This window comes from Rhamphochromis longiceps, linkage group LG15 (genome assembly GCF_057381845.1).
Source record: "Rhamphochromis longiceps isolate RC_006_pf linkage group LG15, R_longiceps_female_GT1.1, whole genome shotgun sequence".
Classification (NCBI taxonomy): domain Eukaryota; kingdom Metazoa; phylum Chordata; class Actinopteri; order Cichliformes; family Cichlidae; genus Rhamphochromis; species Rhamphochromis longiceps.
Window position 1 is genome coordinate 19674227 of NC_140571.1, and position 16358 is coordinate 19690584.

General features: G+C 37.5%; 1 protein-coding gene across 1 annotated transcript in view; it reads left to right on the plus strand.

The window, feature by feature from the left end:
• LOC146652548 (exostosin-1) overlaps positions 1-16358 on the plus strand; it is a 358469-nt gene that overhangs the window by 290333 nt on the left and 51778 nt on the right. Inside the window, exons 3-4 of the mRNA XM_085382378.1 lie at positions 5244-5337; positions 13043-13150. Of these exons, the coding sequence (XP_085238504.1) occupies positions 5244-5337; positions 13043-13150 (202 nt within the window). The remainder of the gene's footprint in view (positions 1-5243; positions 5338-13042; positions 13151-16358) is intronic.

The following is a 16358-nucleotide window of genomic DNA, read 5'->3' on the forward strand; positions in this document are numbered from 1 at the left end:
TCGTCTTATTAATCGTTAGCTTACTATGCAAACATGACAAGTGAAATCTCCCGCAGCAAGCTTAAACATGTGAGAGGTTGATCGCGCAGAGAATCGCTGAGCTTATGTGAGTCCGTGTGTAAAAGCATTTCAGTTCTGCTGAGCCAAATAAGACAGGTCAGGGTGAAGAAGTGACAGCCAAAGAAAAGCTTACCACAAAACGGAAAAGTTATGACAAATCAGACTATAAGGCAAAAAGAAAGTGCAGCTTTATGGTTTCATGGACAAAAGAATTTCTGTGGCTGCATTATGACGAGCTAAATAACCAGGGCTGCACATAAGTGGTCCGCAGGTGCGCATTCGCTGTCAAAATAAAAAACACGTACAAGGGTTAGGGTTAAATTTAAAAACTGTACTTTTGAGTTAAAATATATATTTATAATTTTAATAAATGACAAATTAAGAAGGCATGAACATTTTTTTTGTATCGAAAAAATATCGAACCGTGACACCAAAGTATCGAACCGAACCGAACCGTGAATTTTGTGTATCGTTGCACCCCTAATATATATATATATATATACTGCATTTAAAGACCCTGGCACCTGAGTAGTTGTTCTAAGGAAGACATTTTCCACTGTGTGGTTCAAGTTATTCAATTCATTCTCTCCTAAATTACACAAGTGAGCAACATTTTAGCCTTGTTTGCTCTTCTGTGAACAAAGGCTGTTCATTTTCTCCTCCACGATGTTCTTGGTTGTGTCTCTCTGCTTCATAATTTATGAGTCCACACAGCAAATGATAAGCCACACATACTGAACAATTACACCTAGAGGGATGTCTGTATGAGAGAGAGTAGTAGTAGTAATTACTGGTAAAGGCATTTGCAGTTTACATATCACATCACATTTGTCATAATAAATGTTGTGAGCTTGGACTGTCTAGTTAAATACAGGCTTTTCTGCAACACGTGTAAAGCTTTTCTTTTTTCCAGTTTAAAAACATGCAGGTCAGTACATTTGTTGACACTTTTCTCTATTGACAGTGAAACCAATGGCAGTAACATGCAATGCATAGCGTGTTTGCGGAATATGATAATATCAAACCAGACAAGTCAACTGATAATCATCTCATTGAAGATTCACATCATTACACTGATTCTTGTCAATTTCAGGTTAAATTATTGTCTGCTGTCATGGATTCAGTTCTAATTTCTGGAGAATTAGATAAACCCATTACTTTTGTTGTTGATCCATCAGTCTGTATCTGTGTCTACCCTTTTATCCTCAAGCCGTGTTGGGAACCTTTTGAAATATTTTCTGAATCAGACAGTAAACAACAGACAGAGCTGTCAATTACCAACAATATTTTTGTCTGTCTTTCTGTGAGGAGAGCTCTCCAGCTGTATTGTATTTTCTGTGAAATATTTTGTTTTTTGGATTCTGGCTTGTCTTCAGATATAAAAGGGCACATTTTTTCACTCTGTAAACCGTATTGATCCATCACTCCTGAAACTATTTAGTGTCTTCTACTGAGAAAACCCTTTTACTTTATAGTGAACAACACTCTTTCTTTTGTTTTTCAGCCAAAATGTTCTGAGTGATTCTATGTGGCACGTATTGATTCTTAATTCTCTCTTACTGGGTATCATCCAACTCTGACTTTGTCTTGTCTGTCTTTATGTGACTTTCCTGCCCACAAGGAGAAAGAAAATCACACAAAACCTATTTAGTATTTGAAAATTACAAGAAAAGTGGAGGGAAGGCTGATTATACACCAGAAACTGGTTGAATAAAGATAACATAAAAGACGTGAAGGAGATATTCTTGATTGCTTTTAATAATGACTGCTATATTTTAGATATCATAACAAATCATCCTCATTTGCATGTGCAACATAGTATCTTACAGTTACAGCTGCACCTCTTGCACTGCTTCACATAGGTATTTGAAAAATATTGTGACATGTATTGTAGTCGCATAACCGGTCCTTCTCATACACTCAGTGCAGATCTTTGAAAATGAACAGTGTTACCTGCACAAGAAAAAAATAATTGTTTACATTATAAATGTACATAAGAGGAGCATGGAGCTTACACACGCTGTCATTCACTTACGGAAACTAGCAGTAAGGAAAAGGTAGAGCTCTATGTGCACACACAGGTGTAAGGTGAGACACCCTGCAGCCCCTTAATGCAAACACTGCGGCAGGTGGCTCAGGAGGTGTGATGACAGTTTAATCAGTTGAGAAATTGTGTTTTGAGAGGATCAGCCAGTCAGTGAGAGCGACGACAGTCTAATATCTAATAAAGACACTTCATAATCTGCACTTTCTGTGCATCCAGAGCACATTTTCTCAGTTTTCTGTTTGGTTAAAATGCACGACTGCCTCCAAAACTTTACTAGAAGACGAACCATTTTAAACAAGGTTATGAATTCAAATCGCAAAACATTTAGCTAGTCATTTTACAGCATCGGTGGCAAGGTGGTTGTCACTGTTGGCTCACAGCACGAGGGTCCAGAGTTTAATTCCATCAGTGAGTTTCCACATGTTTGTGTGGGTTCTCTCCGGCTTCCTCCCACAGTCCAAAGACGTGCCTCTTGCCCTAAGACAGCTGGGATAGGCTGTATCTCCAACTCTGGGGCTTTTATGCCAAAAGACCTCAAAAATCCTCCAATGTCCAAAATTAGGGTTCAGCTTGCATCTCAGGACAAAACAGCTTCACCTCACCAAAACAAGCCAGGTTCCCCGGACATTTCATTACCGAATTGGCCTCTGGGAAAGGCAGGCGATGATGACATCATAAAAAACAAACCAGGCTTTATTGAAAAGAGTTTACAAAAAAGTCATGTTTGGCAATGAAAGCGTGAATCAGAGGAGCTGTGTGGTGGAGCGAGATTTAATTTTAGCCAAATAATATGTCTTGTTATTCTCAAATTCCCATCTTTAGATGTGACAAGCTGACTTTGTCTTTGTTCATTTCCCTCAGTGGCAGTCAACATGACCTTGTCTTTGGGTGACAAACTGGACGTCTGACATCTTATTATGCTTGCTTCCTCTGTCACACAAATACAAACACATATACGCACACACTGCAACACACAAAAAGTGCAGTGACAGTAAGTGATATGCCAGACACTTTCTCATCATGAAGACTTATCATACACCCACATTATGGAGGCAGACATTCCAGGCAGGTGGACATGCACATGCACACACACACCTGTCTAGTGTTGAGGTTGTGTGGACAGTTGATCCCCAGACAGATTAGACTCCAAACTGAAATCTCCTCAGGCCAGCCCTCAAATCATGCACATACACACGCACACACACACACACACACACACACACACTCTGACACATACGCTGTCAGAGCTTTAAAGTCAAAGACTTTCGACTGACAAAAGTGACTTGCCAGGAAAAAAAAAAGTTGAGTAAAGTCTGAAGTCCAACTATTAGAGTTTATAGAAAACTTTTTTTTAAAGACAAATCATTTTTGATCACTGATGCGTTATCTCTAGATAACCACATTTTGGACTTTAGGCATTACTTATGCTTTTTTTTTAAATTTACAAAAAGTAATGTAGTAATTCTTGTAAATATTAGCATCATAAATATAATAAATGTTTCTTTTTAATGTTGCACGATCTTGCATTACTGTTCCTGAATTCAGTATTTTATTAGAACATATATAATACTTCATATATGTTCGATTACTTTTATTATCTGCATAGTAGATGCACCTTTTTATGTTTGCTACAGTCTTTTTATCTCACTTTCCAGTGGGAGATGGGACAAAAACTAAATAACACTATACATGGGACATGTGTTACTACTGTCTCTACTCTACACCACAGAATAGTGTCAGAGTTCACAACAACAGCTATGTCAAAGCACTTTCTAGTAAAATAAAGACCCTACAATAGTAAAATAATATTAGAAAGAGAACTCCAAAAATCCTCTGTGAGCAGGTACGTGGAGACTGTGGGGAGGAAGAAATCCCATTTTACAGAAAAGACCTAAATCAAAATCAGGTGGAGTGATGTTTCACAACACAGATCAGGTAAAAATTGTCCTGTTCGAACTATTTAACAATAATGCAAATAAAACTAGACTCCAAACGTTAATCGTGTTGAGGTTACAAATGTACTAAAACCTGAGTCTAATTATCTCTATATGAACCTTTTTCCTATGTCATCATTTTATATTAAATATTTCTGTTGTACCAGTATTATCAGCAACACACTTTTCTTAAGACTACAGAATTATGGCAAGAAAAAAGTCTCCCGCCAACGTTATGTTTAATGATTATTCATACCACCATTACTACAGTACATTCATAATACATGTTCTTCTATGACTTCAGGTTCTCAGCCAAGTCCATTATTACTGCTGAATTTTCAGGTTTCTATGTAGGAGCAATGTACAAGGACAAGCGATTGATGGTTATGATTTGATTTTTTTTCTTATTTTTTACAATTTTCTGCAGTCACACTAGCTTCAAGCTGAAATCAGCTAACCTTTGAGTGAAATCTAACTCACTCTACCCTAAGGGGACGCTAACCTGCACTAAAAGAATTTCATTAGAAAAATATTAGCACTGGCCTTCAAACGTTTTCATTGATCTCACTTGACGGACAAGATAAACTATGCTTTCAGATCAATAGTTCTCTCCAACACAGCTGACTGAAGCCTTCACTGAAAGCAACCCAGCATGGACGATTCTCTGTTCTCATATCTTGATCAGATGAAATGTGTTCAGGGCCACTATGTTTGATTTTATAACAGCTGCGGAGTGCTATTTCCAGCACATTTTATTATTTATCCACCATCCTCCATATCGTTTGATCTGAAGGAGGTACCACCCTGACTTCTACATAGACACATTTTAGGAAAGTCCTTGAAAAAAGGCTGCGGTGGTCATTTAAAAGTAAGCTGCTTTTGATTGTTCTGTGAAATTGAGGTTTGGACACTAAGGAGGAAGTGACAAAGTGCGAGCATAGATTCAGCCTGACAATCATTTTTCACTTTGGCCTTTGTTTGTTTCCACTCTATAGATCAGAAAAATGCACTGAAATGTCTTGAACAATGCACAACTTTTAGACATTTGATTATCTTTATTTATCTCTCTTTTCCTCATCTGATAATTGATTCTGAGAATATATTTAAAATATCGTTTCACATAACAAAACCATTTTTGCACATTTTTAGTCAGTTTTTGTGCCCACTTTCTAATTATTTTCTAAAAATGTGTCTTTGCATAGGTTTGACTACCAGGAGCTACTTCATAACTCTACCTTCTGCCTGGTGCCACGGGGCCGGCGTCTTGGATCTTTCCGCTTCCTGGAGGCCTTGCAGGTAAATCAGTCAATTGCGTGTGTATGGATAATGTCTTTAAATATTGTTGATTGGTCCATGTAGTTTTATACAGACTTGTATAAAATATGTCATGAGTCACACCTCCATTCACCAGACGGCTTGAGGTTTAATGCTATTAAGAGGTAAAAGGGTTTACAAATAGAGTGCTGCACAGCTTAGTCTAGCAATCACTTGCCAACTGGTTGGGGAATTGACATTTTTCCCTAGCCTGTATGACTGTTGCGTGGTGGCATTATTTTTTGTATCCAAACTTTAGATCATATTCTCACCTCAGAAAAAAAGATTTCAAACAGTGATGTGTGTGCAATCATTTTGTCAGGTTTAGTCTTGACCTACCACGTCGGTATTTTCTATTGAAATTTTTTACTCTCTACTCTCCACCTGAAAGAGAAATAGATAAGAAATGTTAAAATTATACACATATATATATATATATATATATATATATATATATATATATATGTGTATATATATATATGTATATATATATATATGTGTGTGTGTGTGTGTGTGTGTGTGTGTGTGTGTGTGTGTGTGTGTGTGTGTGTGTTTGTATATATATATGTACACATATATATATACATACATATATATACACACATATATATGTATGTATATATATGTATGTGTATGTATATATACATATATATATACACACATATATGTGCATGTATATATACATATATATAGGGTTAGGATGATGAGTTACCTAAAATTATCTAAAAATCTGTCACCAAAATAAAAACAATTCATATCCCTGTTCATGGACAAATAGTTGGTATCTTATGACTACAGGGAGTGCAGAATTATTAGGCAAGTTGTATTTTTGAGGAATAATTTTATTATTGAACAACAACCATGTTCTCAATGAACCCAAAAAACTCATTAATATCAAAGCTGAATGTTTTTGGAAGTAGTTTTTAGTTTGTTTTCAGTTTTAGCTATTTTAGGGGGATATCTGTGTGTGCAGGTGACTATTACTGTGCATAATTATTAGGCAACTTAACAAAAAACAAATATATACCCATTTCAATTATTTATTTTTACCAGTGAAACCAATATAACATCTCCACATTCACAAATATACATTTCTGACATTCAAAAACAAAACAAAAACAAATCAGCGACCAATATAGCCACCTTTCTTTGCAAGGACACTCAAAAGCCTGCCATCCATGGATTCTGTCAGTGTTTTGATCTGTTCACCATCAACATTGCGTGCAGCAGCAACCACAGCCTCCCAGACACTGTTCAGAGAGGTGTACTGTTTTCCCTCCTTGTAAATCTCACATTTGATGATGGACCACAGGTTCTCAATGGGGTTCAGATCAGGTGAACAAGGAGGCCATGTCATTAGTTTTTCTTCTTTTATACCCTTTCTTGCCAGCCACGCTGTGGAGTACTTGGACGCGTGTGATGGAGCATTGTCCTGCATGAAAATCATGTTTTTCTTGAAGGATGCAGACTTCTTCCTGTACCACTGCTTGAAGAAGGTGTCTTCCAGAAACTGGCAGTAGGACTGGGAGTTGAGCTTGACTCCATCCTCAACCCGAAAAGGCCCCACAAGCTCATCTTTGATGATACCAGCCCAAACCAGTACTCCACCTCCACCTTGCTGGCGTCTGAGTCGGACTGGAGCTCTCTGCCTTTACCAATCCAGCCACGGGCCCATCCATCTGGCCCATCAAGACTCACTCTCATTTCATCAGTCCATAAAACCTTAGAAAAACCAGTCTTGAGATATTTCTTGGCCCAGTCTTGACGTTTCAGCTTGTGTGTCTTGTTCAGTGGTGGTCGTCTTTCAGCCTTTCTTATCTTGGCCATGTCTCTGAGTATTGCACACCTTGTGCTTTTGGGCACTCCAGTGATGTTGCAGCTCTGAAATATGGCCAAACTGGTGGCAAGTGGCATCTTGGCAGCTGCACGCTTGACTTTTCTCAGTTCATGGGCAGTTATTTTGTGCCTTGGTTTTTCCACACGCTTCTTGCGACCCTGTTGACTATTTTGAATGAAACGCTTGATTGTTCGATGATCACGCTTCAGAAGCTTTGCAATTTTGAGACTGCTGCATCCCTCTGCAAGATATCTCACTATTTTTGACTTTTCTGAGCCTGTCAAGTCCTTCTTTTGACCCATTTTGCCAAAGGAAAGGACGTTGCCTAATAATTATGCACACCTGATATAGGGTGTTGATGTCATTAGACCACACCCCTTCTCATTACAGAGATGCACATCACCTAATATGCTTAATTGGTAGTAGGCTTTCGAGCCTATACAGCTTGGAGTAAGACAACATGCATGAAGAGGATGATGTGGACAAAATACTCATTTACCTAATAATTCTGCACTCCCTGTATTTCATGTTTCGCATGAGGGCACATTTTCTGTTGTATGAAAAAAACGAGAAAGTGGCAAAATCATATGAGATGTCTCACAAATAATATGGGAAACAAACATCTTAAAAGAAATTGGGATTTTTTTCCTTTGTTTTTTCTAGTTGTTTATACATAACATATTATGCTGTATGTTTTAATAATGGTAACTTAAACAAAAAGAAATCATGAAGAAGAAGTCCTCTTTGGATCCTGGGCTGCTGTCAGAGTCCTAAGAGAAAATATTGGATGCTTCCCAATAAAAAAGGTTTAATATCTTTAAAAAAAAAGAAAAAGAAAATGTGTTTGTTTTAATATTTATTGTCTAAAACACCCAGATTTTTAATTAAATTAAATAATTTTCTTCTGGTCATTTCCTTTTTCAGAGAAAATAGACCCAAGCACGCGTGCTCATCATTCTAAAGTTTTCTCAGAATTACCGGTAAAGGCTTGTCAGTCAGGCTGTAAGGCTTCAGCTCAGAAACTTGACTAATCAAACAGTTCCGTGTCCTCCTCCTACAGCACAGCATCTTATTACTATTGGCAATCTGTCATTTCACTGACACGAAAAGCCTCTTTCTGTTGATACACCGCAGAGAAGCAAGAAAGGGACATTCACACTCATCCTCAGACCGCAGACGTTTTCATCTTGCATTAGCACGTTGTCGTAATGTTGTTTTGACATTAAGTATCTGGCTCTGCCTTGTGGTTGCCCTTGGCAGTCTTGTTTTCCTTGTTCTTCTTTGTTTATTTTATGCTTCTGATTATGCATTCTGTTGTAGACAGAATACACATTTACATGCAGACATAAATGGGCGGTGCATGCTAACCTCAGGAGTTTTTTAGAACTGTCACTCTAAAAACCTTTATGGTGTTTCTGTTTTCCTAGAACATTTTAGACGTTTGACTAGGACTAGGTTGCACAAGCCTAGACACTATAGAGGCATAAATCGATACAGCACAGTAATACAGCAAGCTAATGGCTCGGTCACACTAGTAAAAATATGGCAAGAAACGACTGTATTGTTACAAAAGATTGTATTCAATCGAGCAGCAACTTTTGGTGACCAAATGGTTGCCCAGAACCTGATGATGTTGCACATTCACAATAACTTGACAATAAGGTGATTGAAGATGTTGCCTGATAGGAGGTAATGTTTCTGCAAACAGCCACAGTCTGACTTGGACTAATTGCAGTCATGCTCAGAGAGATTGCTGAAGGTGTGCAAATAATTGCTGTCTAATTTATAAATGAAGACAGATTGCTAACATGTTGCCATCAGTCTAAAGGAGTCTTTGTCAGGAATGAACTACAGAAGACTCAACTGGCTGCCAGCTGGTTGTAATTTTATAGAACAGAAAGTGTGCTAAGCAGAAATGTAAAAAATAAATGAGAACTTTTGATAATAGGAATTTCTGTTTATGTAGGCAGCAACAAATATGTGATTTTTGACAATTTATCAGAGGTAATTCATATATTATCAGAAACAGACTTCAAATTGCCAACTTGAGTAGTTAAAAAATAAATAAAATGCAGTGTATGTTATTGCAATGATCAGCATATCGCAAAATGTAAAAAGCTACAATAATATTGTATCAGAGCTGAAAATGAATTTTATTTATGCAGTGCCAAAATATTGAAATATTGTAACAATATCATATCGTAGGCTGGCTAGAGATTCCCATTTCTATTATACAACACAGACACTAGTTGACGACCCGCTGGCAACCTCCAGTCACTAAGGAAAAATGTGCATTGCTGGGGGTTGATGGTTGTGAAGTCAGTCACAAAGAATGTACTGTGTTTAAAACCCTCAATATTTGCTTTAATTGCTGTCAGCTTCAATAGTTTGCACGAAAAATGCTGACTGTAAACACTCACTAATTAAGTTGTAACTTGAGAAACTTGAGAAAGCACAAAACAAACCAAAAACTGTTTTCCCTTAGACCAAAGGTTTGTGTGAAAACAGCACATTTCAGAGGTTCAAAAATGTTTCCTTTGAAGATGAACTTTACACAATTCCAGTTTGTGTTGAACTCTTCACTATTTCACTAATGCTTAACATATATTTTGTAAAAGTTTGCAGATTTTAAGGTATACATACATATTTTAATTGTGAGCAAAGTATTTTAAACTATAAATGTTAGTAATTAAAACACATTTATATGTCTGCTTCTAGAAGGGTGCACATAAGACAAATAAGACAAACACAACTGACTTCTCTGTTGCTGATTTCTGGTACCATACATTTCACAGTTTTTAACCAAAAGCAACGGGCAAATCAAGGCTGAATTTTACAGTATCAAAGCTAGCAGGTTTAGCTGAAAGAAGAAGTGTCTAAAAAATGTTCTCATTGCTTTTATTTAAACTTTCATTTAAATGCATCTCAATTATTTTAATGGCCTTTTCAGCATGTCCGATGTGTTTGCTAGAGGTGAGAAAATAAACCTCTGCAGTGGTTTAATAATCATCAAAATTCAGAGGACAGTAGAGGAGAGGACGGACAAAGAGAGAGACATGTAAGAGGATGACAGTGGGGAAAAAAGACAAGATGAGAAAAGAGAACGTCATCTCACAAAGCCAGACTAATCAAAGCAGTGAGAATTTGCATCGACGGGTCACCCGTAATGCACTCGGCATTTTGTGAATCTCCTTTAATCTCTCGGTTTCACTTGATTGAGAATCCAGTCAAACTTGAACTTTAAATGAAAATACCAAACATACTGAAATTTGTTCGTTCTTTGCAGACACTGCGCCGCTACTTAACAACCACACATGAAGAATTCATTTGCAAAAAACACATTTGTTCATTTTTGGAAATTTTCATCAGTGAAACTGCAGTTGGCCTTTTTGATTTAGTAAAAATAACTCACCAACATAGAGGTAACTTACCAAATTACAAAATGTTTCTATTCAAAAGTGTTCCATTTAAAGTCATGAGAAATTTTTTTTATTTCTTCTAAGTGAAATGAAACAGTTCTAAAAACTGCAATATAAAATTAAAGCTGTACTGTCACTAGTCGGTGTCCTATAGTACTAGACACAGCAACCTCAGTCTTTGACAGAGTGGGAGGAATCAGCCTGCAGTCCCATCTCTAAGTATATTGTTTGGTTGTGATGCCCTCTTTGTTGTACACTAGTGAAAGAAATGGCTGAACTTACTTGAAGAACTTGATATGAGCGATCTCAGAAGGTTTCTGTCCATTAAAAAACAAGAAAAAAGTTCCTGGTACACCAGAGAAGGAATATATTCAAGCAGTGTGCTTAAGTGCTGCATGTCAGATGTGCATAGATGACAAGCATTTGCTAAAGAAATTATTTGAGAGAAGACAAGCACTCCCGTGGTGGACAAGACAAGCACATTAAAGAGACACTAAATTCCTCCTTTGCTGCTGTGATTTCCAGGAATCATAGAGCTACAGCATGATTCCTGGAAGGATGTCACACGGGACAGCTCCGCTGAGTGTACATTGATCAACTCTGGCATGGTCGTCTACAGAGTGAATCATGTGGAGGGGCAACAGTTGGCCTGAGCAGCCGCTCTTTGCACACACATCATGTATTGGCAAGCACGATTTTGGACTAGGAGAGGAAGCTGTAGTACCTCGAGAAAAACCTACACAGGCACAGACACCAAACAAAAAGATTAAGATCAGGAACCTTCTTGCTGTTAGGCAACAGTGCTAAACATCGCCTTATACCTGACTACTTTTTGAGGAATTTGTTTTTAGCTTGTTAAGCCCCTTAACAAGCAAAAACATGCTTAAAGCGTTAAAACAGGCAGCTAAGCAGGTTTGGTCTAAACGTAACAGACAACTTAGCAAAGAACTCGTTTTAAATTGTATCGTTAGGCCTTTTTATACTAGCAAGAAAAAGAAAATAAAAACAGAAAAGATCTGATGCAGGACCCGAGAGATGCATCCAGCCCTTCAGTTGGTCCATCTACTCTACATATCAGTGACAAAAAGTATTCAGAGTAATTGAAATGTGAAATTTGTGGTTCAAATCATCAGGGAGCAGGTAAAGCAGTGTCTACAGCTATCTATAAAATGTGCTGGAGGCTCTGCATTTCAGCCACTGGTGTTGGGGATCATGCTAAAATTAATGAAATTATGATGACAAAAAAGTATGTCTGGAAACAGTGATCCCAAGCATACCTGAATAGGAAAACGCACAATACCATGTATTTTCAGTCATGGATCGGCGTCTAAAGAGCCTAGACCTGCTTTCTAGAACTGCTTTCTAACATGTGAAGCAAAGTTGTTCAAGCTGTTATAATAATCTTAGCAGAGAATATAATAAAACAACACCACAAGCCTTTAAATGATGCATAAAATATGTGAAATGAAACAAATTAGCCAGAAAATAGAGTATCTTCCATTTAAACACAGTTTAATAGTGCAGAGGAGTGCACAATCAACTCTCATCGATTAAACACGAACGATGAACCGTTTTGAGAATGACTAACTGCTCCAGCGAACGTCATGGGAGGTCCTTCGTTTCATCTAGTTGTAAAATTTATTTTCTTTCTGCTGAAGTTGTATAATTTTACAACTTCCACAATTTTGAACAACTGTTACAAAGCAATTTCCCTTTGGGGATTAATAAAGTTATTCTTATTCATAAAATGAATTTAGAGCAACGCACAGAGCTCCTGTGGGAAATGAAATCAGCTCCCTATGAATCAAGTCACACAAATGAACCCTCTAAATATTGAGGCATACAGCAAAAATAAATAAATACAGTTTATTTTGTCCTTAATCTTTTTGGCAACTCCATTTGTTTCTGAAAGACTTATTTGGAACCTGTTGAAAGTGTCTCATTAAAGGGAAGCTACCGAAGAAGATAAATGCCTTACAAAAAAAAGACCAAAAGCTGATCCATCCCAGTGCTCTACTTTAAAATTCTGCTTACACTTTATGCATCACTGTGATTTTTCTCCTTCACTTTATCTACTAAATCTTGTAAACAGTTTCAAGTTAATGTTTTCTTTAGCCTTTATTTAACCTATTTCTTATAGGGAGGACAGCCCTGCTGAGGTGAACAACTGGACAAGTTCACAATCACACCCAAAAACTTTAATGTGAATTAATGTTACACCCCCTGTTTGCTCAGCTGATATCTTTCTACAAATCCAATTTGCAAATGTGTGTGAGAGTGTGTTATTTAAGCTACGCCATGGTTGCCCACAAAGTTAACAACAGTAAATTTCTGACGTATTTTCCACTTCAGCTCAAAATAGAATGGCCTCTGCTTGTAGTGCCTCTTTCTTCATGTTTGTTTTTAATTTTTCATTTGTATTTCCTCACAGGCTGCATGTATTCCAGTTATTCTAAGTAATGGCTGGGAGCTTCCCTTCTCTGAAGTAATTGACTGGAGGAAAGCCGCCATCATTGGCGATGAGAGGCTGCTATTACAGGTACTGTAAAACACTGGAAAATTAAATGATGGGGAAATGAAATTAGATCTTCAGCAGATGTATGAGTTTTCCAGCAATAGTATGAACAGATGCAGAAGAAAAAAATTATACATATTATATATATATATAATTTTTTTTACATATAAATATGTAAATGGCTCAAAGTTAGCAAAGGCCACCACCATGTAACCTGGATAAAGAGGACAAACTTTCCTTGCACTTTACACCAACAAAAGATAAACGGTGCCCTTTCAGCACCGGCTAATTCAGTGTCTGGATGGTGAAATGCCACCATCTTCCCAGTTATAATTGTCCTCTCTGGCTTAGAATCCCCATGGGAACCCATAAGAATCCAGCTGGGGCTGATTCAAACTTCAAGCACAATGCATAGATCAGAAATGCGTGGAAACAGATTTGTGGCCCTGAAGCATGAATAGGCTAACTTTGCCAAACAAAGCTGCCATATGAGTTTAATCAGCTTGATTTCAGTTTAGGCACTTTTATGCAAATCATGTATTCAGTTTGAGAAGCCTGGAAGAAACTGACAAAATGTGTAATATTTCCTCAACACACTCCTGCCTCTCTGAAAGGCTTACCTGCAAGTGGGCACGCAGTCATGTCAAAAACTAAATAGATCCTAAGTATGCACTTAATATTCCTCAAAGATCAAGTGTTTGTTTGTGATACTGTTTATCAAATAGCCTTTTTAATGACTTGCTATCTGTGGCTTGTAGAATAGATTTTAGGATTTTATTGCTTATTTTAAAGCCTTAAACTGACTTATTCTTGCCTGCATCTGCAGCCTCCTACAATCCCATACCAGTGGCCTACTAATGTGTATTCATTAAGAACTTGTTAGCAAAGGTAACCTGCTATTGCTTCCTGCTCCGACAGCTGTGGAAGGTCCTGCCTCTGAGGGGCCTCTGATTTATCCCTTCTTTACACTAAACTTCATGGAAAAAGCTTTTTTCTCATTGAGTATATTTTCTCTAAATTATTTCAAATGGCTATCATTTCGCTCACAATTCACAGGCATGGATGACATAAAGTATAAAGCGAAATGCTGTAATTTTAAATGAATTTAATTTGACTGTGAGCTTTTGAATATAAAACCAAAGCTCTATCCATTTTCCTAGTAACTAATCCAATTAGGTTCACACAGAGGCTGGAGCCGGTAAATGTGGCAACACCCTGAACACATTGTGCTTTTTACACCTACAGCTCATTTAGGATCTGCAGTTGACCTGCTGTAAGTATGCCAACATATACTGTGGACTGTGGAAGAAAGCCATCAAAAACCAAGAGAAGCGCAAGGAGAATGTGCAAGCTCCACACAGGACTGATCAGCCAGTTTAAACCCCAAAACGTCTTGCTATGAGATCTCAGTGCTAACCACTGTGCCATCATGCCGCCTCCATGATAGTGCAGTGAATCATTTTTGCTTCAGAGACTTTTTCCAGAGAAGTCCAAATAGAAATATAATGTGGAAATATAGCATCTGGCACTTGGTGTCTGTGTAATCAAATGGTGATTGTTAGGTTATGGATGAGAAAAAGTGTTGATAAAAGTGTGACCTGTCAGCACATCATCGATATGTACCAAATTTAAAAATCTCATTGCAATCATGTGGCTTTTTTAAAATCATATGCTTTATGACAGCAGTGACATGCACAGACACTCACACCTACGCTCTGAACTATTTTTATCTAAAATAGATGATTCGACAATTGGATCACCTTCTGTTCTCTTTCATTACAGCGGTGGGTAGAGCTTGTGATATTTACTTACTGCAATAACTCTGTGTTACCATGTGTTGCCTCAGTGACCTGTACCACCACCTGGACAGCAAGTCCAGAAGTAAGCATGTGTAGGCTTTTTGCTTTTAATTAGTGTGTTTGTGGTTTTTCTATGTGAAACACACAATAGCAGACAGGCCATCTTAAAAAAACGTGGCTTTTAGATAAAACATACCAGGCTTTTTTCCTTATTAAGCATTACTGAGACTCACAATAGTGCACTAATCTTGTCAGAGGTTTTGTTATTTGGTTTATTTGCTTAAAATAAAACCATCATGCAAAGGCGTGCTAATTGTTGGTTAAGATAATGTGTGAAGTGAGAGATTTGTTTTGACATAGCCTCCGACACTGAGGGTGTTCACATTCATTACTGATCCAAACAAAGCAAACATTTTTCGATTAATTTCCCTTGCTTTAATGCAGACATGTGAGGAAATGACAGGGGCAGGTATAAACACAGCTAATTTCCAAGGCTTTCAGGATAATAGATGAAATGCATGAGTGATGAACCACAGTGGCATATAAAGGGACTGTCACATACATGTCACTTCAGAACAAGCATCATGCAACCTGAGGCACATTTTAACATTTCAAACTGGGGAAGGTTGGGTTGTTTCTCTTCATTGTTCACCAAATCGGTGGTTCTTGTTGTTTTGCTGCCACGCTAAGCACAGAATCAAAGGTAGGAAGGGAAGAGACTGAATCAGTGACCATAAGACATTCATAAGACATTTAATACTTGGATGCAGTAAGTGCCTTCCCAAAGTGTTTTCTTCATTTGTACTGCCTCCACCATGTTTGACAAATGATGTTTGCTTCAGATCCTGAGCCGTTCCTCTCATTTTTCATATTTTTCTCTTCTCATGATTCTGATACAAGTAAACCTTGGTTTCATCTATCTAATGATTATTTATTTATTTGTTGGTAAATCTAATGTGGTCCTTTTCAATTCTTGTTATCAGATTTTTGCACTTTGTTGTAAACCATCTCTTTACAAGGCATCTCTTGTTTGTAGACCTTTACAATTATCAACCTTTTTTCTTTCAAACTATTCTGTCATCATGCACTTTAGTTGTTTTCTGTGAGCTTGCGGGCCTTTTGGTGTCGCTGAGCTTCACTGCATTCATTCTTCTTAAGAATGTCATAGATGGTCGACTGAACCAATCTTACATATTTTGCAATCTCTCTTATAGGTTTATTTTGAGATGAGATGAGATAGGCTTTATTTGTCAGTTGCAGGTCTTTTGCCCACAACCGAGATGACAGACCTTGCCGACCGTACATACAATACAAACATCGCATTGGGGAGACAGGTCAAGCTAGGTAGCGAGGAAAAAAAACATCGAAATGTGTAATACAGAAGGATAATACAGGAATGCACAGATATCAACACACCATAGCACAATAAACAC